General features: G+C 41.6%; 1 protein-coding gene across 1 annotated transcript in view; it reads right to left on the bottom strand.

The window, feature by feature from the left end:
- Positions 1 to 25,301, bottom strand: part of LOC142007131 (potassium voltage-gated channel subfamily KQT member 1-like) — a 702,875-nt gene that overhangs the window by 649,205 nt on the left and 28,369 nt on the right. The window contains exon 2 of the mRNA XM_074983677.1: positions 17,675 to 17,765. Coding sequence (XP_074839778.1) covers positions 17,675 to 17,765 — 91 coding nt within the window. The remainder of the gene's footprint in view (positions 1 to 17,674; positions 17,766 to 25,301) is intronic.

Raw genomic sequence — 25,301 nt, 5'->3', positions numbered from 1 at the left:
AAGCTAAATATGAGTCAACAGTGTGATGCTGTTGCAAAAAAAAAAAGCAAACATGATTCTAGGATGCATTAACAGGTGTGTTGTGAACAAGACACGAGAAGTCATTCTTCCGTTCTACTCTGCGCTGGTTAGGCCTCGGCTGGAGTATTGTGTCCAGTTCAGGGCACCGCAGTTCAAAAAAAATGTGGAGAAACTAGAGAGGGTCCAGAAAAGAGCGACAGGAATGATTAAGGGTCTAGAGAATGTGACCTATGAAAAAGGGTTGAAATAATTGGGCTTGTTTAGTTTGGAAAACAGAAGATTGAGGGGAGACATGATAGCGGCTTTCAGGTATCTAAAAGGGAGTCATAAGGAGGAAGGAGAGAACTTGTTCTTCTTGGCCTCTGAGGATAGAACAAGAGGCAACAGGCTTAAACTGCAGCAAAGGAGGTTCAGGTTGGACATTTGGAAAAAGTTCCTAACTGTCAGGGTGGTCAAACACTGCGATAAATTGCTAAGGGAGGTTGTGGAATCTCCATCGCTGGAGATGTTTAAGAACAGGTTAGCTAGATGTCTATCAGGGATGGTTTAGATACTACTTCGTCCTGCCATTGGGGCAGGGGGCTGGACTCGATGGCCTCTCGAGGTCCCTTCCAGTCCTAGTGTTCTATGATTCTATGTATGTCAAGGCTGATCCCCATTCTGACACTCAAAGTGCAGAAGATGGAGGCCTACAAGAAATTACATGTACCCTGCCACTAAAGGTGCCTGTTTAAAAAACTCCCCTAAGTCACAGACACTATGTCCCTAGAATGGTATGCTACCACCACCCAAGTGCAAAAACTCACTTTGAGAAGCCCTCCAAAACATACCTGGGATGTCCCCCATAGGGTAATCCCAAGCTCTTAAACCTGTAATCAATGTGTTTAACTGAAAAGATTCACATACTCTACATTTCACAGATCATTTACAAAGAAATCTCACATAACTAAATATTTTAGAGCACTGGTGACATCCAGAATTAGCTGACATCACACCAGGAGTACTTGTTTGGTCCTCTAGTTTAAGGACACATGCTGGAAGATAGAATTTTAGTCATCTGGCTAATGAGGGAATGACAACTCTGTACTTTGCTGAACTGTACAGCCAGGTTACCACTGAAGGCTGGAATTTATCTGCAGGGATGTTGTATAGAAAGCTTTAGCTCCTTAAATACACTTAGGTGGATAGACACTGCCTAAATATACAAGAGTTCATTCTGACCCACTGTGAATGGAACCTTTTATAGAGTACTTAAAGGCCTTATTTTTGGTGAAAAAAAAAAAGATGCCCCCAAGAGCAACCTTAAAATCCAGCTTGAAATAAACTACGTATTTGGTCAAGATAGCATTGCCAATTATTTATTCATAGACCAGCAGCTGTGCAAATTTCCTTAAATTAACCTAGTTGGGGATTGAGGCATATAAGTACCTGTAGCTGTAAGGAAAAGGGTATATTCTTGATTTACAATGCCATCTATCCAAAATGAATACCCATTTCCAGATTATACATAATGGGCTTGTATACCCTAGCTCCCTCCTTTGAAGGGGGCATGTAAATGAGCCCAATTGGAGAATAGCAATGAGTTGCTGCACTGCATATGCAGTGCCTCATTAGCATAATTCTCACCGTGGAAACTTCAAAGTTGCAAACTTTGAAGCGCCAGCAAATATTTTGGGAGTATGGGCACTTCGAAGCGCCCGCGGTTACACAGCTTGCTGGTGCTTTGAAGTTTGCAACTTCGAACTTCATGCAGCGAGAATTATGCTAATGAGGTGCTACATATGCAGCGCAGCTCCTCATTGCTATTCACCACTTGGGCTCATTTACATGCCCCCTTCGAATGAGTGGGCTAGGGTGGATAAGCCCAATCATACACTGTTTCCTAACCTCTGAATTTGGGAGAGTCAGAAAAGTCTGGGTTCCAGGCTTTTCTGCTCTTTCCCCACCTCTCACCTCAACTAAATAAAAATACATAAATAAATCCAGTCACCTGGGTCAAAATCTGAGGTCTTATAACAAGAAAACAACTCCCATTTAGATCAAAGGGCAACTGAAGTAGGAATCTGACTAAAACTATCATGATCTGGTCATTTCTTCATAAATAACCTTACAACTTTCAGTGTTTCACAGTGGTTGTTCTCTGTTTGAGCAAACTGTAGAACACATTGCACTCAGACTATGTAAATTCATTTCTGTACTAAATTCCTGTGTTTGATGACTATTCCATCTCCATAAAGACAGTGGCTGCTAAACAACCAAAATAGGGCAAGAGTTGAGTTAATGAAACATGTCCAGCAAGGCTATGTCTATACAAATAGCCTCTGTCAACAGAAGTGACTGTCGGAATGGATTTTCTGGCAAAACTTCTGTCAACAGATTGCATCTACACATAAAAGCAGACTGAAGGAGCAATCCTGTCAACAGAAAGCAGCCAGGCTGCCTGGTCCTCTCATGACAGAATGGCTGACAGGAAGTTCTGCAAACTGGGCTGCTTGGTGAACCAGAAACCCATCTGTCAACAAAAGGCCCCTGAAGCATCTACATGGCTGTTTTGTTGACAGGAAACTGTTGATAAAGGCATCATATCTGAACGCAGAGAGGTATAACGTTGCCAGCAGAAGTGCCAAGTTTTGTCGACAAACTGTCGACAAAATGCATTTTGCGTATAGACGCTCCATGGTTTTTCCCAATGAAAGCTCAGTTTTGCTGGGAAAAGACTCTCATCTAGACATAGCCCAAAGCCAAGAGGAACTTCCTATACCATATTTTCCCAAGTTATCTGATGCATTAAAAATATCTACTTTAAAGTCTATTTTCTAGTAGTCTCCTAAAAGGCCAACATAAAATACAGCCACACAGATTCAAGACCCAGCTGTCTGGTGAGATTCCCCCGCTTCTCCTCCTGCCACAAAGGTTGTAGTGGAAGTTAAAAATAAATTTAAAAGACAAGAGAAGCACCTTGTATTTTCATTAGACCTGTCCTGCGTAAAGAGTACAAACATGCTTTGTATGCCAACAGGATCTCTTCCCCAGCATAAGAGATACAGCATGTTTTCTTTTCCAGCGGCAGGTTCCCCCGTCCATTTTTAAAAGGCACAGGCACCTACATTAAAGCCCCTTGTTATGCAAATTAAAACCTTCCATGAAGCTGCACTCCAGGTTATGGAAGCTATCCTATATATGTTACTTTGGCAAAACACTAACTCTTCCCTCAGAATGGACTAAAGGATGAGGCCTCATGAATTCAGTGTACAAAACAACATGCATCTTTCTATCGTACGGCTCTCGACCTGGGATCAGAAAAATGCAGCAAGGGATTGATTTGGAGAGGAACTGGTGAATATTAAACACTCCAGTTGTTGCTTTGGTGGACTCATTCCAGAAAAAGCTATTTTAAGACAATTCAGATTGCTCCATTAAGCACATAAAACTCAGGAAGAGACAATTCAAAGTTGCACTTGATCTCCCTCGCACAGATTCATAATGACAGTCTTGAATGGCAGGGTCACTGAGAAAACAGGGGCAAAGGTAAAAATAAGTATGCACCAAATAGTACACAGTACTGGTGAATGCTGCCTCTTATGCATCTAACTCTAAAGAACAACAATATGAAATCAGTGATTTTAAGAAAAATATAGTAAAATATAAAATCTATAATGTGGAACTACTGTATTAGATAAAAGCAACACACGGTTCTGTAGCACCTTAAAGACTAACAAAGGTGCTACAGGACAGCTTGGTTTTTTTGTGAAGCTGCAGATTAACAATTTACCATAATGTATTAGATGTCACTGCCCCATTTTTCTCACCCTGATAATCACAGGGTGCCCACCTCTGCAAACTTCAGAAAGATATTTCCTCTGCAAGTTTGAATCCTAAAAACATATACTAGCTCAAGGAAAATTTAGAGAGAAATTTTATTCAAAGAGTTTACATGGAGGGTGGACATACCACCAGGAAAAGACAAATAAACAATACAAAGGGGATATAGGATGGTGGCTTAGTGCTTTGAAAATAAAACTCTAAGGCTGCATCTACACGATGAGCTAAAAATCAAATTTATTAAAATTGATTTTCTAACTCTGGGTTTTATCCATTCAAATTTGGAGCATCCTCACCTTCCCACAAAATCGACTTATTGCTGCCACACACAAGTAGCTTAAATCGAGTACTGGATCAGTGTATTGTGGGAACCTACCCCACAGTTTCCTAAGCCCTGTGGCATTCTGGCTGTTTTCACTTGTGCAGCATGGGAAAAAGATGCCTTACAAGTAGATGTGGGTATCTGATGACATGTTCCTACATTTCATTCCCGAATTTCCCCCGCCATGTTAAACAAACTTCCTTTTTTCCAGATGGTGGTCTGGCTTGCCTTTATAAGAGATGTGCTTTTTATAATTGAGGGGAGAGGAGGGGTAGCAAACATGTCCCAACCAACAGGTTTTTGAAAATGGGGTGCAAAAGCTCTGGATCTTTGCAGGCTTGGATCTGGATTTTACACTTTCTGTCAAAAAAGACCCTCAGAAGAAGTAAACATGAGTACTGTATTGAAACTGCAAAGATTCACTGAAACAGTTACAGCTCGGGGACAGCTAAAAGACCCCCTATTACAACCCGCCCCGAAAATTGTGACCGCCCAGGGAGACCCACCACCAGCCCCAACTAACAGCATGCCTAGGCTTGGATCTACGTTTGGACTTGAATCTGGATTTAGACCTCCTGGAAAAGACGACCCTTAAGAGAAGAATATGTTTAAGTAGACACAGGTGACACACAAACCGCAGTGAATCATTGAAACAGTTACAACTCAGGGCAACTAAAAGACCCACAGCTACAGCCAGCCCCAAACTTTGTGACCACTTTGAGAGACCCACTACCTTCCCCTACTAACAGCATGCCTAGGCTTGGACCTGAATCTGGATTTAGGCCTTCTGGAAAAGATGACCCTTAGAAGAAGAATACGTTTAAGTAGACATGGGTGCTATACTGAAACTGCAATGACTCATGGCAACCCTTATGGCTCAGGGTAGCTAAAAGACCCCAGACTATAGCCTGGCACCTGCCTGGCACCTTGCACGGCACGTCCTTTTATAGGTTCAGGGCCAAGACACGTGATGAGGCTGGGCGCGGGAAAGTTACAGACTGCATGGTGCCTCGAGGGGGGAGGGAAGGGAGTGGATTTGGGGGTCAGGACAAAATGTCAGTGGCTGAAGTTTCTCCTTCAAGCACAACTCCCACCCACAGACTACTTGCCACATGATGCACGTGAGGAAAAGTTCCAGAATGCGTGGCACCTCTCAGGAACGGAAGAGAGGGGATGTGGGGGGCAGGACAACATGTAAATGACTGAAAAGAAGTTTCTTGTCCTGTCAGACAAACACAACTCCCACCCACAGCCTAGCTGCCACTTTGCAGGGGAGGGGGAGAAGCAGCTGGCACCAGGCAGAGCAGGAAGAAAACAGGCAGCTAGTAGGGGTATACACAGAACCACAGATCCCACAGCTGCACTACAAGCAAACAAAAAGAAAAGAGATTTTTCAGCCTCTTGTGACCCTACAGCCCTGGGCTTGAAGGTGCCAAAACTGTAACAGTCTTTCTGTTGCCTAATTCCTCAGCACCTGAAAGCAGTGGAGCTGGAAGAGGCCAAAGCAGAAAACTGTGGGGAATTGTGGGGCACATATGGGGCATGTCTGGAGGCTAATGGATTCAATTGGAAGACATCGCACTTCCTCACTACCCTTTATTCAGAATTTTAAATTCAAACTGAATGCTACACCTGTCATGATACGGATGTTGATTTTAGTGCTCCATAAAGCGAGCCAATGGAATTTACAGTGAAGACAGGCTAAATGACTTGAAATTAATATTATGACATAGTGTATGCATAGCCTAAGACTCTCTATTCCATGTGTATACTGTTATTGATTTTGATTGTGGCTGGGAGGCTAAGTTTACTACAGTCATACCCCGAGATACATCCATTCGGGTTATGAGAATTCACATTTACGAGGAGTTTGATTTAAAACCCCTACCTTGTCTTAGGAGGCATTTCCTTGAATTTACGAGGACCCATTTCAATTTCGTGCGCCTGAGCAGGACACGGATGCCCTGCAGCGGGAGAAAGGCTGCGGCTCCAGACAAGGGCTGCCCGCAGCTGCATCCCGCCCGGCACGTCTCTCCACAGTGCCCGGTGGCAGTTTCCCAGCGCCCCCAGCCCAGCCTTTACCGATGGTTGTTCTGGGTCTCCACCTCGGCTGTGCAGCAGAGGTGTGCCCTGGCCCAGCCAGTGGCTGCGGTCTCCCAGGTGCTCCCGCAAGACATGGCTGCTGGGCAAGCAGCCCATCCTGGCCCCGCCCCTGCTGCTCGCTCCCCGGGCAGCAAGGGGGCTGCCGCTGCCTACCCTGCACAGCTGTGCCTTGGGCGCTGCTTGCCGCCTGTGGCGTTCCTTTGCATTTAGCGCCTCGGTGACTGCTGGTGGGGCCTGTCTGCTGTGCAGCCCCGCACAAGCAACGCATTGCCCCTTGCCAACTGGGGTCCTCCTGTGCGTGCCAAGCTCCCCACGCAGCCAGCCCGACATTGCCCCCTCCCTACTTAACCTAAGCTGCGCTCAGGCCAGCCTGTCTCCCCGTGCCTCCCTATGCCCTGCTCTGCCCTGCCCGCCCCCTTGCACCGGCCCTGCTTCTGCAGCCACGGGCAGCTACCCAGCTTTGCGCACCCCTCCCAGGCGCTCTTTGATTTCCATTCCCCTGTCTCTGCAGACATATTGTAGAGTAATTAATGAAGGAAAAATGCCTTGTTAGGTTGTGTTATGATAACTAATGTTAACTATTGAAGTAATTGTGTTCATTTTAATGGGATCTGATGTTGTTTTAGTGCAAATGGGTGTAAATTTTGGGGCTCAGGAACGCATAAAGTTTTTTCCCATTGAAATTAACGGTAATTACATTTTCGACTTACAAGAATTCACCCTAAGAGGAGTTTTTCAGGAACGAATTACACTCGTAAGGCGGGGGAAGACTTTATTTAGAAGTATAATCTCCATATTTGTAGAACTGAGCAGCAACAGATAGCAATAAAAGATGAAAGGAACAGCTGCTGCACAAGAGATGAAGAGGGGATGATAAGAAAAAGTGGAGCGATGGAAATGGTTAACAGGATGGTGGAAGACGTTAGAAATAGGCCAGCAATTCAGATGACACGGTGACAAGCAGCCAAAATTTGACAGCACTAGCAACCATGAATGGAGAACAACAGATGGAACTAAAATTACATATTCATTCTTTGTCCGAGTGACAAGAGAACCCAATGCCAGGAAGACTGAGAAGTGAATATTCTGGAAGTATTTATCTCATTAGATACTATGGTGATGAGAACCTTTACATACCTGAATGACTCAAAATCTCTAATGTATTTATTTTCACAACCCTCAGTGAGGTAGAGTGGTGCTATCATCCCCATTTTACAAATAGAAAACGGAGGGACAGAAAGTGACTTGCCAACAATCACTTAGCCCGTGTCAGAGCAGGCACTTGAACCAGATCTTCTGTAGCCCAAAGTAGCAACCTAGAGCCTTTCTCCCCAGTGGTTCCCAAACTTTCTGAGATGGCGACCCATTTTGACAATTCAGTAAGAGTCTGTGACCCAAGGCAATTCAAAACTGGTGGGGGGAGGGAAGTTCTCCCCTGGCAAAGAAAAATTTTATAAAGTCTTGATTCACAACCCCCCCTCCATTCTTAAACCCATCAGCCCCAAACCACCTCCCCCTCCCCCCAGGCTTAAACCCCTCACAGCCCAAAAATGCACCCCCACTTACCTCATGAGCACACTGCTGCACCCCCTCGCTGGTCCTTCACCAGGCTGCCACCTCCATATGGCCGTCCCCAGCCTTCCAATTCCCTTCCCCGTCTCCAGTGTGGGCAGTTTCCTCCCTGCTGTACTGAATGGTGACTCAATTTAATTGGATTAATGGCTAGATCCCTCCCATCAGCCATTAAACCAATTAAATTGAGTTTCATTTCGGTGGGGCAGGGCAGGGACTGGGAGAAGGAGTGAGCAGTGGCAGCAGTGGGAGCTGCAAATGGCTTCTTAAAGAGCCACATGTGGCTCACAATAGCCCAGCTGGCAACCCTTAGAAAATCTAATGGTGACACATGTTTGAGTCCTGACCCATATGTTGGGAATCCCTGCCCTAGATACAGGAGACTGGTGTGTGATGCTGCTGCTCTGCAGTGAAGCGCCTACACTGTAAAAAGGAATTTCTGAAGCCTGCTTCCAATAGGAAAAGTTAACAGCAGAGAGGATATTATTTAACTTGTATCTGGGCATCTTCAACATAAAACAGATTCCATGGGCACACTGGCTCTGGAGATTTTACCTCCTAAAAGAAACAAAGCCGGTGTGTCCATAGAATCTACCAGGAACATTGCTATAGCTAATCAGATGGTCAGATACTATCACGATGGGCAAGGGTACGAAACTAAGCCAGAAATGATTCTTCAAAAAAAATAGCTTTCCTAAATATAGAAACTAACATTTATATCGAAAAACATAGTACATTTAAGTTCAAAAGGTTATCACAGCGGAAGAATGGTGGTTAAATATGAAAATCTCTTTTGACCACTCAGATTCCCCCAACATGCACACACACACCCCAAAGCACACAGTAAAAAGAGTTATTGATAAACATTTGGGAATTAGGCTGTATGGCCCAACTTAGCAAATAAATACAATAATGATTTCAACATCCATTTGCTCCTTTCAAACTAGAATGTATGCTATCAGTGAAGACCAAGTTGTATTTTCTTTCTGTATTTTAATTCCAAAACACTTAAACCTTCTAAACTGATGGCGAAACATTATTAAAATTCATCTAATAAACTGAACAAATGTTTTATTGATGTAAATATTATTTATCTCCTGAGCTAATTACATTTATTCAAATATTTCAATATCAAGATCTTAAAATACCATTCTTCTCAAGCTAGCATATAAATTGATCCATTTGCTTGTGTCAGTATACTGCAGTTATATTCAAAACTGAATTTGTTCACCTAGTTTTTGAAACAGTTAAAAACTTAAATAATTCTTAAATAAATCAGTTGTGCTCTTCATCCCTCTTGAGCTACACAAAAGGAAACTGCCTATGCTGGGGGGCAGTGTCAAAATGTTGATACACATCTGTTGTAAATAACAATGGTGACCTCTTCTGGTAGATATATATATACACATGAAAATAGGCCATTGGTTTTGCAACTAACAAAGTATTCTGTAGATTAACTCTCAGAAGGGGTTGTTTAGAAATTAAACTGTCTTTATTTAATCATCAGGATTCATCAGGATTCCCCAGATCTAAAGTAGGTCTGTCGCACAAAATCTCATGAGCTAATAAATTATATTGTTAGTCTTTAAAATGCTACAGGACTGCTTTTTGCTTTTTTTGATTTAGCAGCTTATATTTGTACAATATCATGTCCATAAGGCTCTCAACGCAGCTTACATACGTACAGTTTACATAAAGTATTAGAATACACTGATCTCTCTACTCCCTTCTTAGGGTGATTAGATGTCCTGATTCTATAGCGACAGTCCGATATTCAGGGTTTCTTCTTATATAGGCACCTCCATTCCCTATCCCGATTTTTCACATTTGCCTCACATTTCACAACTCCCTACCCCATCTTCTTTCTCTGTCCTACAGAAGAAATAGAGGTCACTTAATATTTCATAATGCCCCTGCATAGAGAAAATGAATGTAGATTAAAATAGAGGGGCCAGTAAGCAAAACTTAGAATATGGGATGGATTGTGCTTCCCATACACAAAAAGGATTAAAATATGCATTTTCATTGTAGGGCACCTATAGCCAATTAGGGGAAAACAACAAATACAGGTCTTGATCCTGCAGATTATTCTACACAGGCTGAGTCCCACACCCACACAACACCCCACTTCAGTCAGAGGAGCTGTGCAGTCTGCTCCTATGGAGCAGCTACAGCACAAGAGCACGCAATCGCTCACTAATGTTCTGTATATGAAATAAGGTGACAGGCACCACATTGCTACCCCTGCGGAAAGTACGGCTCTTCTACAATTTATGGTGCAGATAAAGCAGAATGACATCTTTCAGGATTAGACACACCGAAAAAAAGAACCCACCCATTCTACCTCCTGCTAAATGTTTTGACATGGGATTTTTAAAATGACAGAATGACAGGAGAACGTATTTTTCAGAAGGAAAATGAGGAATGAGGAGGCAAATTCTCAGTTTGAAAATGGTCGCCAAGTGCCTAAAAAGAGACTAACTTCTACTTCCATTCAGTTCTGCAAGCTCTGCTCTGAAAAAATTTAACCTCCTTCCTCACTCCTGCCACTGCCATTCTTTCTTTCAAATCTCTTTTACCACCTAATACCAGCCCCTATCTCATTGCCAATAAAGTTAAACCATGAAAAACAAAAGTATCAGTAACATATGCAGCATGGCCAGACATGAGACTATCAATGAGACTTCTCCATTCTTAGGGCTCTTTCCTAGCATGGATAATTGAGCTAGCTGAGTAAGGAACATTTCAAAAAGCAACAGAAGAGAATCTAGCCAAATTACTTATTTGACTGAAATTTTCACTATGAAATCTGTAGATGAAACAGACAAGTTTAGCAGAGTTTTCTTTATCTAGATAGGAGCAACTGGATGAAACTCTGGCAAATCATTGGATAATGAAACCTTAGAGCTGAATCATGACAGAAGTCAAAGGCAATGGAAGAAAGAGTATATAAAATTAGATCAACTTTTTTAAGAAAAACAAGTGTAATGAGACTTCCTAATTGTTTACCTGAGGAAACTTTACCATAAAAATAAAAACCATAGTTCTTTTTGAAAATGAATTTACCTGCATTTTTAAGTATCTGTCACCAAGCCAAATGCACAAGTAAAGCATAAACACATAATACTGGAGCACTAAAATGGGAAAATATTTGAAATACATGGAGTTCCCATGTTAAAAACAAATTATGTACTCTAAAAACATAAAACTTTAACAAAATATTTCATAGAAATCACGTTCATGAGGGATTTGACTAGAATTAGAGGGCAATAAGGAAAATGGATAACACCAAATTGCACTAAAACATACTTGAGGTACTGTATGACTGAAGATGACTGCTGTACAAGGTGATGGATGATTGAAGATGATCATTCATATCATTGATATTACCATTGCTGTACAATTGCAACAAATCTTGCATAAAGTTTATCATGTAATTTGTCAATGGAAAAGGTACAATTAAGTATGATTAGCCTCTTTAAATCCACGTATCATCTTTGTATCTAACGTTACGAATATTGGTTTTGATGTGTGTAGCAAAACATTTATTTTGTTCTGAGGTGACACCCTGGCCTCAGAAAGATTTACGTCAGGGCTAGAAACCAATAAGTTGATTGTCCATTAAGGGCACAGCTCTCAAAATGGGCTGATGAAAAAAAACCTCATCCCATCCAGGCACCTCTTTGTGAGAATGACACAGATAGCGAAGGGCCAGTGGTCATTCCTCTGATTCACAAAACATGTAAGGGCATGTGATGTAGGCCTGTGATCTCAGAATCCATCTTGGGTCAGTAACTTTCCATGTACATGGCAGGGAATATAAAACATCCCTTGAGACATTTTCATTTTGTCTCATTCCTGCTCCAAGTCTCCAGATAGTAAAAGGAGTATCTTGGAGTATGGATTGAACACTTTCCAATCTTTCAGAAGTTACCAGAGACTTTTGCAAGCCAACATTCTATTCCATCACTACTATGATCCTCACTTATGAACACTGAAAATCACTTATATGTATATGAGTCTTAAACATTTATAATTCTATTGTTTTCTTTTATTAATAAATTCTTAGTCTACTAAGTTTAGGCTGACAACATCATAGGCTCATCAAGAAAAATAGCTGATCACCTATAGCCCCCAGCTTAAACTCCTCCAGTGCATCACTGAAGCTTACAACCTGTATTGGAAAAAGATCTCTCACTTTCACAGGCCTTGAGGGACAGACCAGTCTTTTCCTAAAGCCAGCCACCCAACCTCAAGAAAATGCCACGCACCATACCACAGAAACACTAACCCAGGAGCCTCTTCACTCAACAGATCCAATTGTCAACTCTACCCACATATTTATACAATCAACACCATTACACAAACTAATCCCACCACCCACATTATCAGCAGCTCATATGCCTGCACACCCACTAATTTGATATATGCCACCATGTGCCAGCAATGCCTTTCTGTCATGCGCATTGGACAAAGCAGACATTATCTGTGCCAAAGGATAATCGACATAAATCTGACATCAGGAACAGGAACACACACACAACTGTAGTGGAACACTTAAGCCTCCCTAGACATTCAACAGTGGATTTTAAAGTACCTATCCTTCCCCAGAAGGATTTGACCACAAGATTACAGAGGAAAACATCTGAATTACAATGCATTTGCAAATTTGACACATTTAACCTCAGCCTCAGCAGAGATTTCAGCTACTTTAATCATTACAAGGGCAATTTCCCCACTTTGATATTCACAGGAATGGGACACATCCGACTTAATTTGCTTTATCAACTGGTCCTACTAGGTAACCCTTCCCCCCCAAACACACTTTCCCTCCCCACTATATAAACCATGGATTCTACAGTAAGGTCTCAGAGTATGGCAACTCAGAGTATGTGACTCCACTCTTTTGCGGCTGATCCTAATTCTGACAGTAAACCCTGTAGCATGACTTCTGGTTGTGCTTAACTCACTCCCCCTGCCTTGGCCCAAACCCCACCCCCATGACTCTGCATGGCCCCGGCTCAGTCACCCTACCCCAGCTCTGCTCACCACCCAAGCATCACTCCTGCTCGCCCCCCACTCCTGCCTCTGGCTCCAGCTCACCACCCCTCAGGCATGACTCCAACTCCACCCTGGTGCTGGCTCACCACCCACGTGTGACTCCAGCTCACCCCCATCCCCATGCCCGGCTCTGGCTCCGGCTCACTGCCCCTTGCACCTGTCTCCAGTTCATCCCCCACACCCTGCCCTGGTTTAAACTGCCCACCCTGGTTCAAAACCCTTGCACGCAGCCCCAGTTCCATCCTCACACCCTGGTTTAAACCCCCTGCTTGCGGCTCTGGTTCAACACTCCACCCCCGGTTCAAGCCCCCTGCCGGCTCATCACACATGGCTCCAACTCAAACACCTCCCCCGCTCCCCAGCAGCCTGACTCACCACCCAAGCAGGGTTCTGGCTCACCACCCCTGCACACAGCCCTGACTCAACTCCACCCCTAACCCACCCCAGGCTTAACTGTTCCCAACTGTCCCCCCATCCCAAGACTTATCTTTCTGCTGCTTCCCCAGATGCAGAAGATGCGTTCTGCTGGGGCAAAGATGGACTCCTACTTAAGTGAGGGTGCATGGAACAGAACCCTCACATACTCTGAGTCCTTACTGTATTTTTTTCTATTCTCAATCACTTGAAGAAGCAGATCTTACCCATGAAAGCTCATGTTCATCTCTAAGGTGCTACATGACTGCTTGTTATTTGTCAAGCTACAGACCAGTGTTCCCCAAAAGGTGTCCCGCAGAACCCTGGGGTTCTGCTTCAGGAAGCCCCACACTTGCCACAGTGCCAGAGTGGCTACACCCCTGTGGTTGGCTTGGCTTGGCTCACCCCCACCAGCCCTCCTTCCACTGAGTTCACGCGGCCACCCAGCATAGCCTCCCAGACAGTGTCATGGATGGTTTAGTCATGGGGGGGCAGTTTGGGGCTGAGAGGGGTTAAACGTAGGGATGGAGGGTCAGTTTGTGGGATGGAGGGTAAAGCTTGGGAACAAAGTGGCAAGTATGAGGTGAGTAAAGCCTGGAGATGGAGGGCAGGTTTGGGGGCCGAGAGAGATAGGGCCTGGAAATGGAGTTCCACAAAATTCTTGCAAGTTTAAAACGGTTCCATGGCCAAATAAAATTAGGAAACACTGCTACAGACTAACATGGAGACTATATTAGACCTGTTTGTCTTGATGAGAACCAAGCGCTGAGATGCCTAAAAGGGGCTGAGTTTGGCTTCTGGTTAACCAGCGTCATACTGTGGAAGCCCTTTGATATTGGTTCAGTGAAATTAATTATAGCATAAATCACCATTTTTGGAGGATCGCCTGCTCTAATTCTTCAGTTTGTCGTAAGTGTGGCACTGTCAGTGGGATCAATTCCAGGCATCTATCACAATAAACGGTCAGTTGAATTGTGTCCTTGTTGATAAAAAGCAGATTTCCGCTCCGCTGCGTAAGTGGATGGATGGGAGTGGGGACAGAGACTGTCTGACCAGTCCACCAACCCTACTTGCAGACCAAGTGAAAAGCAAAAGCTTCTAATCTCAGCCAAACGAGATTTTTAAAAGCTAAGGTAGCAGATAAACAGAAGTAATCATTTCGGCATTTAGCATCAACTATAGAATATTTCACAATAGCCATTCACCCACTTGCATTTGGCTGGAGTTATAAGAAAAATGAAAGCAGGTGAACCCTGCAATTATTTTATTATGGCACTTCCCAGGAGAACAAGTAATCAGAGAACGACATATCCCAGAGACATGGACCTTTCAGCTCAGGGTGGCAGTGCTTTGACAGAGTGGCACAGAGACTGTCTTGGGTCTGTCATGCTGCTGCTCCACCCATTTGGTTGGAAAAAATGGAACAACAAAAAGACAGCACTTTAAGTCACTAGGAATGTTAAATGACAGTTTTCCCATATGCACTAAATTCACTAAAATATTATATTTCCATATAAACACACATCTAACCACTGCAAGAACTAGGACCACTGGGAAGCGGAGGGGCAAAGACAGCAATTGTCCCTAGGCCTGGCATTTCAAAGGAGCCCAGAGCTCCAGCCAATGCTACCGCTACTTTGGCAACGACAGTGGCTGGAGCTACAGGTCTCTTTGAAATGCCATTGCTACAGTGCTCCAGCTGCCTGCGGCTAACAGGGAGTGATGGGTGGGCCAGCACTGCAGTATGGGCAGGTGCTGAGCGCTGACTGCCTTTGGCCCCACCCCTCCCACTTTTGGCCCCACCCCTTCCGGGCATGGAGCCGTGGGCCCCCTCCCACCTTGCCTTGGGGCCCGCGGTGCCTGTTGGCACGGCTGGTAAGAACAGTCAGTGCTGGCTTCTCTCTCTCAGTATCATTATTTCAGGTTCTGACTCAATATAACTTGCCATTACAGTATCTATTTCCAAAGGTATGAGAGCCTTGCACATGAACAATGCTGTACTTTGTTTGACTCTGAGCAAATTCAAACTATATTTGCTACAACATCACCATCATGAGACAAATTTGTAAAAATAATCCTGTGAAGCTACTCATGGTTGACCTGACCACATGCAAGACAGCATGCACGAAAGAAGTTTAAGCTCCAGTGAAATAAATGGTAAGCTAGCTTTCATTCTCAAGCTATTTTTAAAATGAAAAAATATATCACATCAGGAAACCACCATTTAAAATAAAAATCATAATAGCGGTTGTGATATGTTACACACTGAGCTCACCAGATCTGAGCTTCTATAAATTCACATCAGTGTTTTTCAACCTTTTTTCACTTGCGTATCCTTAAAACACTTTCAAATCAAAGTATGAGCCTCTTGGGAAATCTTAGGCTTAGCCTGTGGATCCCCATGGGCCTGCGGATCACAGATTGACAACTATTGATTTAAATGTTATGTATTATCATGGCACACTTTCTTCACTTTAGTAACGGCTGCTTCAGTAAACGTTCCCATTATTATCCCTCTTTTGGGGCTGTGTGGATGACCGTCTTCTGGAATCCCCAGACACATTTTCCCCCATTTTACTTCACAGCAGCTTCAAAAATAACATTGTTCAACATCATACATAATGTAACAACTTTTGGTGGTAAATGTGCACATACTAGTCATCTTGTATTTATAAAACTAAGGTGCGATGTAAGCTTTAGTGTTCGCTAATAAAATGAGGCACCTCTCATCCAAATACCAGTAATTCAAAGCTAGCCAAGGACTGTTAGTAACAGAAGACTACTGCCATCTGGGGGACGTTGAGTGGCCATTGTGAAATAGGTTAGTGACGTCTGACCAATTCCAAAAGCACAGATGTTCCTCACCACTGCAAAAATCTGTTGCGCCCCACCCCCCACCATTGGTAGTGACAACAGTGAGACTGAGAACTCAATAGGTAAGCAATGCAAAATACTAAGCACAGTAAACTCTTTCATATTCAGTAGCCCTGGGACCAGGAGATTGCCGGATATTCAAATACTCTGGATAATGGAGAGGTATAGCTAGCAATGTATAATACTAGAGAAAAACAAGATTAGATATTAAAAAAATAAACCATAATAATAATGTATGCAGAGTACTTTATTTACCAACAGTAGTATTGTACACTAAAGTTATGGGGCTTGTCTACACTTGCCCACAACTTCGAAGGGGGCATGTTAATCAGGGCGTTAGGAGATTACTAATGAAGTGCTGCAGTGAATATGCAGTACTTCATTAGGCTAATTCTGTGAGGACTAATGGCACTTTGGAGGAGTAAAGGCACTTCGAAGTGCCCACAGCTACAAGCATGCCAGCAATTCGAAGTCTGACACTTTGCAGTTGCTGTGGGGGAGAATTAGCCTAACGAAGTACTGCATATTCACTGCAGCACTCCATTAGTAATCTCCCATTGACCTGATTAACATGCCCCCTTCTAAGTTGGGGCCAGGTGTAGACCCAACCATACTGTATTAGCTTTATTTGTTTTTACTTTCACTATATCTTACTTATGGAAAACCTACTTTAGATGTATGTATGGTTAAAGTGACGGTTGTCTGAGAGTTCTGGATGATAGAATGCCGGATATGAGAGAGTTTAGTGTATGTTGCTTGATAAGTTCCTCAAGAAAAGCCTGAGACATTAGGAGATTAGTAGCAGTCATGAGTCCTAACAGGCACCAGATTCATTTGGCCTAAAGACTGAAAGGGGGAGCAGTGAAACATGGAAGAAGAATGGGATAGGCTAAATTCTGCCACTAAATTATAAGAGGCATTGGTATGATTCCTCTGGCTGTGGTAGAGTCTCATGCTCAACCCAGACACTAAATCATTGTGTCAGAAAATGCTTACCAGTGAGACTCAAATACTTCTGAAGATCATAACCCTTTAGCAATTTGTACTGTCAGGAGCAAAAGTGTGTGCAAAAAGTAGTATTTTCCTGGAGGTGGGACGCTCCTTTAAATATTTCATATGTGATGGGAGTTACTGGGCTTAAAAAAATTGTGTCTTGCATTATGGAACTCCAACTAGATGGTCATCATTGTTTTTCTGTAGCTAATAATAAAAAACAATGAACACTGCTGCCCTGTGAATACTCAGATGCTATAGATTTGTAAAGTCTAATTAACCATATTGCATCATTAATTTCTACGTTACTTTTGCATAAAAAAACAGTAGTTAGTGTTTTAAATTCTATTACCTTACTAATGGACTAACAATAGATTTCTTCATTTCTTTTCCTTGTTTTAAGTCTTACGAAAAGATTAACAGATTTTTTTCACCAAAACAAACAAAATTTATTTTTGCAAAAAAAAGGGGGAAAAGAAAGAGTACACTTACCATCCAGAAAAGGGTCCCACTGGCAAATTCTGAATAATGTTCTATTGTAGAGAGCACACTAAAAATTAAACAAATCAGCACCAGTAGAAATCTGTAATAAAAAGACAATGTGTTAAATGATATATCAGAGATGTTACACTGCAGATACAAATCCAAGTACATTTCTTCCTTCCTGCTTTCTCTAATGTTAGTCATCACAAAGGCTGTGTCTACACTTGCATTCCTCTTCCAAAAAGAGATTATGCAAGTGAAGTGCTGCTTTACATATTTTGCACTTCATTTGCATAATCTCTTTTCAGAAGAAATTCTTTTGAAAGAAAGAAATAGTGTAGATGGTGCTCTTTCGAAGACAAACCCCGTTTTTGAAAGAACCCTTATTTCTAATTTTTTTCTCTTTCTTTTATTTTTTTTAAGGAATAAAGGCTCTTTCATAAACGGGGTTTATTTTTGGAAGAGCCCCATCTACACTGTTTTTCTCCTTTCAGGAGAATCTCCACGAAAAGAGATAATGCAAATGAAGTGCATGATATGTATATCAGCACTTCACTTGCATCACCAATTTCCTTCATTTGCATTCCTCTTTTGAAAGAGGAATGCAAGTGTAGACAGCTAAAATGCTTCTGTATCATATCATGTAATCAGCCTTTTCTTCTGATTCAGCCAAATTCAGTATTCTGGACATCCAGAAGACCGAGTGTCGTTCAAGGGAGCTACAGATTTAAAAAAAAGGAACTTTCATGACCTGTGGTTGTAAAAAAAAAGAAAATAGGATAATACTCACTTGAGCTAAAATACCTAAAATTCACACTAGCAATACCTCCTTCTAAAATAGACCCTTCATGAAGTTAGTAATGGCTTTGAAGTGAAATAGTCACTATTACTTTTACCCTGAAATGGGTATCTTTCAAATGGGCACATTAATTCTAGTGGGGTCAGACACTACTAGACTTAAGGACTAAATTAATATCTCCGTAAGTAATTATAAAAGTAATTAAATTAACCACTACAAAATACATATAAACTAGCAGAGAAGATGTAGTATTTCTATAGCCATCATTAAAGCAAGACAAGAAATAAATGCCTCCAGAAAGTATGTGCATCATTCCAAACACTAGTTAGAAAACCATAACAAATAAAATGGGGAACACTCTGAGTCAGATTGTTGTGTTCTTAAATGCTTAAGAATCAATTAAATACTCATTAATTCAATACATATAGTTTCTGATCACTCATCTCTGCACAAATGGGAACATGCAGAACAGTGTGCAAAAGTACAATTTAAATGTTTCACAAAGAATTCTTCTACCAGGATGGCATGAATTCTTACTACAATTCTCACCACCTCGCCATGCCTCCAGAACAAGCAGGACTGAAGTGGACATCTGGTTCTACATACATCAGAGAAGCCAAGAGTTTCTCCTCCTTTCATTTGGGTGGCCCAGAAACATCAATCCACATCTCCTGACTCCTTCAGGCGTCAAATCCCCTCATCTTAAAACAAGAGTCCTGACTGAACTCTCACGAAGCTGCCAAAATGGTTCACAAGCCTCAATCCCACATATAACTAACTAGCTGATAAACTGTACCCCATCCTCAAACTCTGTGGTTTATGGAATGAATTAATTCAAAGAGCTTACAAGCTCCATCACAAACCTGCACAGCTAGCCCAAAAACTCCAGCGTAAAAAAGTTTGCAAGATCTGTTGGCTACGTTGTTTAAAAACATCACAAAAACCAGCACATGCAGATAAAAAAAGGCTACAAAGGTAAGATATCTGAGTTTTATAGTCCTGATTTTCTTGTTAAAATGAGTGCCTAAGTTAGTTATTGCTTACATCATTAAATACAGAACATAGGTAGATAAATTTAGCAGAATCATTATTACCCTAGGAATTTAATTTTTGCTTTTTTTATACTAAGACTTTTTTGCATGGAATTGTTCTAAAGTTCATAAATTATTTTCCTCAGATGTGACAGGCTATATCTGCTTTGCCTTACAAACCCGAAACAATACACTCACCTTCGTTTGAATAGTTTCTAGAAACCCAAAAGTATTTACTGCTGTGCTTATTTTTTCCCCTATAATAGCTAAGGCCACATCATGACTCAAATTGCTCAGCAGGTGGTGCTGTTAGCAGTTGTGCCCAGCATTTTATAATTTCAGAGATTATAGGAAGAATAAAGTATTAACCAGAAACTGTAACTCAAAAATCATCATTTAACTGTAGGACCCTGTAGCTTTAAAAAAATCCAAACTGCCTCAAATTTCTGTGTCCTGTATGGTCTAATTACTAATATGCATATGTTTATCATATTAATTTTCAATCATATGCAGCACTGACCTTCAAATCTGTTTGCAAATGTCCCTTTCAACATCACCATGGTGGGGCTTAAAATCAAATGCACTGGGAAGGACTTTAGGGCTGCCTGTTCTCCAATATTGATTCAGAATTTCAAGGAGGGGAGCAGAGCCCTCGATTAATGCTCTAGTACGTTTCGTTCTCTCATCCACAGCATTCCAATTCAGTTGTCACTGGATCAAGTCCTCATGTGAATTCTTTGCCCTCACATTTCTTACTTTGAACATGGAAAAGAGATAAGGAAATACTGCTCTGCAAGTTTCTTTAACACTTTAAACTCCTAAGTACCAGGTTTCACAGAGGGCTTCTTAGCCAAGTTCAACTGCAGAAGCTTTCAAGTTGACCAGCCGTGCCCCTGTGAAGTTCACAGCAATATGAATGAATTACTACAATGTTTTTCAGGGCATACAAGATGAATTTCCCTCTCCCCCCTAGGCCTCCCCAGAATATTTATACAGATCCTAAGAGATGGAATGATTGATCCAACAAACAAGGCGTAAGTATTTAGGCCCATATTTGCTGTGCACAACCCTGTTTTCCTTGGAAGTATATCAGTGTAGAATTTGTCCCTTTATTTTAAACGTTTTCAAAAAAGCTGTCTGTAAGTGTTGCACACTTCAGAAGAGGCTCACTTCGCTATGTGAGCTAAAATTTACTGTAGTTAGTACATAGGAAGCATAAATATTGAGTAGCCTATCAAACAGAGTTCTGTCACACGGTACTAGACTGTATGGGTTCAGAATATTACATAGCATTTTCACAGCTCTTAGAGCTTCTAATGCTGTATGGATTACAGTAGGACTTCTTCTACTCTAAAGCCCATCAGAACCTTCCAAAAAGAGTAAAATAAAAAGTTCTGAATAAGGAGATGTTTGTTCTCTCTCTTTTCGGCATAAGAGGATTTTGAAAAGAATACAGCAGTAATGACTCCCAGAAAAGTTTCATCTAATTCAGTATTTGCTTCCCCTACAGTGGCCTATAACAAATGCTGAGGAGAAGGGTCAAGACATCCTATAATGGAATAAACCAGAATCTAGAATTCAAATGTAAAATTTTCTCAGGGCCTTTTTTAAAAATTTTATTTATTTATTCGGTACTGAGTAGCAGCACCTCAGCAGACCCAGGCGTGGGATTGGCTGGGAGGTGGGGATGGGGAGCCAGCTGAGTACTGGCTCCACTTTCTTTACAAAAAAAAAAAAAAAAAAGACGACAGTGGATTTTCTTGTTCTTAAAGCTGAAACAAAAGTAGTAGAATCACTGTGGAATTTCAAAATAAATTTGAAAGTAATACTATACTTGTAACCTTCTACAGAGAAAAAAAAAAATCACATGGCACATCAAATCAGGAAGTTCACATAAATCAGTAATTTAATTCAGGGAGAACTGAATTCGTTGATCAACTTTTCTAAGTATCATGATAGGATGTATGTTTTTACAGCCATATACTGGCACAATAAAGTCTTATGCATACTCTCAGCTTTACATCTGTAAGTAATCCATTTAAAGTCAATGAGACCACTCACATTCATGTAATTAGATCTGTATAGGATCAAAGCTTTTCTCCAACTTATATTCAGTAGTTTAATTTATAAAACCTTAATATATCCCAAGAAGTGAATCTCTCTCCTTAAATGAGCTGCTTACTTCAGAATTATGTTTTGATATGGTCATCTTATTCAGTCATGCATGCAGCAGCATCCAAGCCTGATGTAAATAATGCATTAACTTTGTTGGTAAGACTCAAAAAAGATTGTGCATGCCATATGGAGGTTTAGAAAACCACGTAGGATGTGTCTACACTAGCCCCAAACTTTGAAATGGCCACATGGCCATTTCGAAGTTTACTAATGAAGCGCTGAAATACATATTCAGTGCCTCATTAACATGCGAGCGGCCGCGGCACTTTGAAATTGACGCGGCTTGCCACCGCGTGGCTCATCCAGACTGGGCTCATTTTCAAAAGGACCCCGGCTACTTCGAAGTCCCCTTATTCCTATAAGCACATGGGAATAAGGGGACTTCGAAGTAGCCGGGGTCCTTTCGAAAAGGAGCCCCGTCTGGACGAGCATGGCCATTTCGAAGTTTTTGGCTAGTGTAGACATGGCCTATAATATTCAGTCACCCTCCTCTTTAAAAAATGGCTTGAAAATGTAAATCAATACAAACTACCTGCTAGCAGCGAAATTGGTCACCAATTTTTTTCTTAAAAATCAGAGGCTTTTTTTGTGGCCCATAAAAACTGTGGCAAATGATTCCAAGGTTTTTTAGGAGAACCTCACATTACTCTGCTGTGCCACTCAGAATAGTCCTAGTGCCACATTTATTTCAAGCGCCCTCTCACCTTGCTACTGTTAGCTGAGCCTAATTCTCTGCAGTACAGTCAACACATGTACAACTCACCCACCATGCATAAAAATACATGGATTACTAATTTAACATTTGCAAAGGAATATACATGTGCTGAAATAACCAGAACACACACAACCTATGCCATTTGCAAAGTTAACTGAGCCAATGTTATACACCAACAGTGAGAGTACGACATTCAGTGGCTGCGTAATAAGCAAGAGAGAGCCAACATCCACCCATTTGTGAGCAAAGGTCCTTGATCACTCATGAGGCCATGTTCCACAACTGCTACAATCTAGAAGTGGTTTTTAAAGGCAATACTAAATGAAACATAATTAGTATTGTTCCCATGGAACAGATTTGTGGCTCTTCCTGGCACAGTCAGCATCATGGAGGAAGCATTGCATTTCTGAAATGTGCTGATATTGAAACACACTTTGGCCCAGGCTGAAACTTGCTCTTCCACAGTCACCTCATGGTTAACAGTGTCCTCCTAAGTTATGGATGCTGCCCAAATGCCTGAGAAAGTACCCATACAGGACCTCCATACAGGCAAACATGTGTATGCTTTTTCCCAATGTACAAGAACTAGGTCCTTCTCATACATTAACACCACAAGTTGATGCACACAAAAAGACAATGCAGTCAGTGCTCTAATTCTTCATACCAAGTATATTTGGGATACAGTCCCAACCATGAAGGTACCAATTCTCCAATTAGTTTATATGCATATCAAAGAGTGATCCCTACTGGACTCTCAACAGGAATATTCTTCGGTGCAAGCATATTTCCTCAATGTCCGCTAGACCCCCAGTAGACCCCAACATAATGAATGAATCCTGTCAAAATCATCTATCCATCCAGTTGGTTGGATCATTAATATTCTATAATCAACAGCATCAGACGCATCTGATTGAGAGCAAACTGTCCTTACTTGATAGCACTAACTTAGATGACAACTAGTTTAATTATTTGTGTGGGTTTGAAAATGGATCTGAAGACAAATACTTCTATTAAGATTGCCCTGAAAAAATTCATTCACCATCATCCACAAGTTAAGATTTAAGAAGGTGATTGAGACCCTATAGAAAATGAATTTCTGAGCAGTAATGAGACCATGGAATATTTCAGCTGTGTGGGCATTGCATTTGCTGTAATAAGAAGCACCTAAGCCTATCCTAACATAGTTTGAACAAACACTGTACGTCTCCCCACACCCTGACACTCCCTCAACTTCCTCCCCCCCCCAAAAAAAAGGGGGGGGTTAAGTGGTCTGGCCTTCTTGCTCTGAAGCTGTTGTTACAATGCCAGTGAATCTGATCTCAATAAAGCAGTTGAAGATTCCATCCTCAAATTAAGAGGTAGAAAACATTAGTTCTAAAGCAGAGTTTGGATGAACAAGGCTTTCCATCACTCAACATCTTCACTGAGAGAATATCACTACAGCTTCAGTGAAAGTTCTTTGATTCAAGAGTTTCAATATAAAATATATATTTGCCCTCTATTGTAAATTCAGAGGGTCATTATTTCATCTGATGGACAGCATTTCCTTTGTCACAAACTATGGATCACATGTTGAATAGTAACAGACAGGAAGCCGTGCTAGTCTATACACTATCAAAACAAAAAGCAGTCAAGTAGCACTTTAAAGACTAGCAAAATAGTTTATTAGGTGAGCTTTCGTGGGACAGACCCACTTCTTCCGTTGGTCTGAAGAAGTGGGTCTGTCCCACGAAAGCTCACCAAATAAACTATTTTGCTAGTCTTTAAAGTGCTACTTGACTGCTTTTTGTATGGATCACATGGGATATGCCCACAGAAGGTAGGGAAGGCGTAGGAAGGCCCATGAGAGTTATCTTATGACATTTCCTATTAATACTAGCTTCAAAGGATGTGATTTAGGATTCCTGCAGGCGATGAAATCTTAAATCCCCTGGAACCACCCTTCCATATCTTAACCACTGGTGATGAATGTGATTTCTCCTTCACCAACTACAGAAACACACTATCCAAAGGATCCTTGTTGCAAATGGGCATCTCTCCAATACCTATGCCTGCACACCTACCAAAAAAAGACTAATTCTGGACAGAAGATCATTTTCTAAACAATCTAAAAGTCTGTTGAAATTGACCCTTTCCTGTGAAATACTTAGATGAAAATTTTCCAACAGAAAACTGGTCCATAAAAAATTAATCAGCTCTAAATAACGGAAATTTTAAGACTGAAAGGGTCTTCAAAAGGTCATTAATCCACCCTACAGCTGAGGCAGGACCAAATACACCCAGACCCTCCATGACACGTGTTTGTTCTAATCTGATAAAGGATTTTACAGATAGCAAAAACAAACATAGGGAAGGAAAGTAACTTATCCAAGGTCATTCAGCAAAGTAATATCAAACACTCTGGTCTCCTAAGTTCAATGCTAGTGCTCTGTCCACTACGATATATTGCAACTCCTAAATTACTGAGTATATTATTGCTTCGGAATCCACTAACAGTTGGGTGGGGGCTCATGCTTTGTACAGCAAAAGCTAATTGGCTCCATCACCTTCCTGTCTGAACAAGCCCCCAAGCTGTGGCTCTTTGATATTGTGAGCTAGTTGCACTGAGGTTTCACACATACACCTGAGGAAGTAATCAGTACGATGTGAACATAATTCCTGGGAAACTCACCTGTCAGACAACAGATTATTAAGGGACCAAAAAAACAAACATACAAGCAAACAAAAAAAAAAAAAAAAGAACCCACACACAGAAGCAATGCAACTTCAGAACAGGGAGCTTGAATTTTACCCTGTCTGTATTTATTTAAATTAAACAATTAATGCACCCATCCCCCCAAGCAAACAGGAAGAGTTCTCAGCCAACTCGTCTTCTAATTCTTCACGGCACATGCTCAGAAATAAGTTCTGAAGAGC

Source organism: Carettochelys insculpta, chromosome 1 (assembly GCF_033958435.1).
Source record: "Carettochelys insculpta isolate YL-2023 chromosome 1, ASM3395843v1, whole genome shotgun sequence".
Classification (NCBI taxonomy): Eukaryota; Metazoa; Chordata; order Testudines; family Carettochelyidae; genus Carettochelys; species Carettochelys insculpta.
The sequence above is the reverse complement of the archived record's forward strand: the minus strand, read 5'-3'. Positions and strand labels throughout refer to the sequence as shown.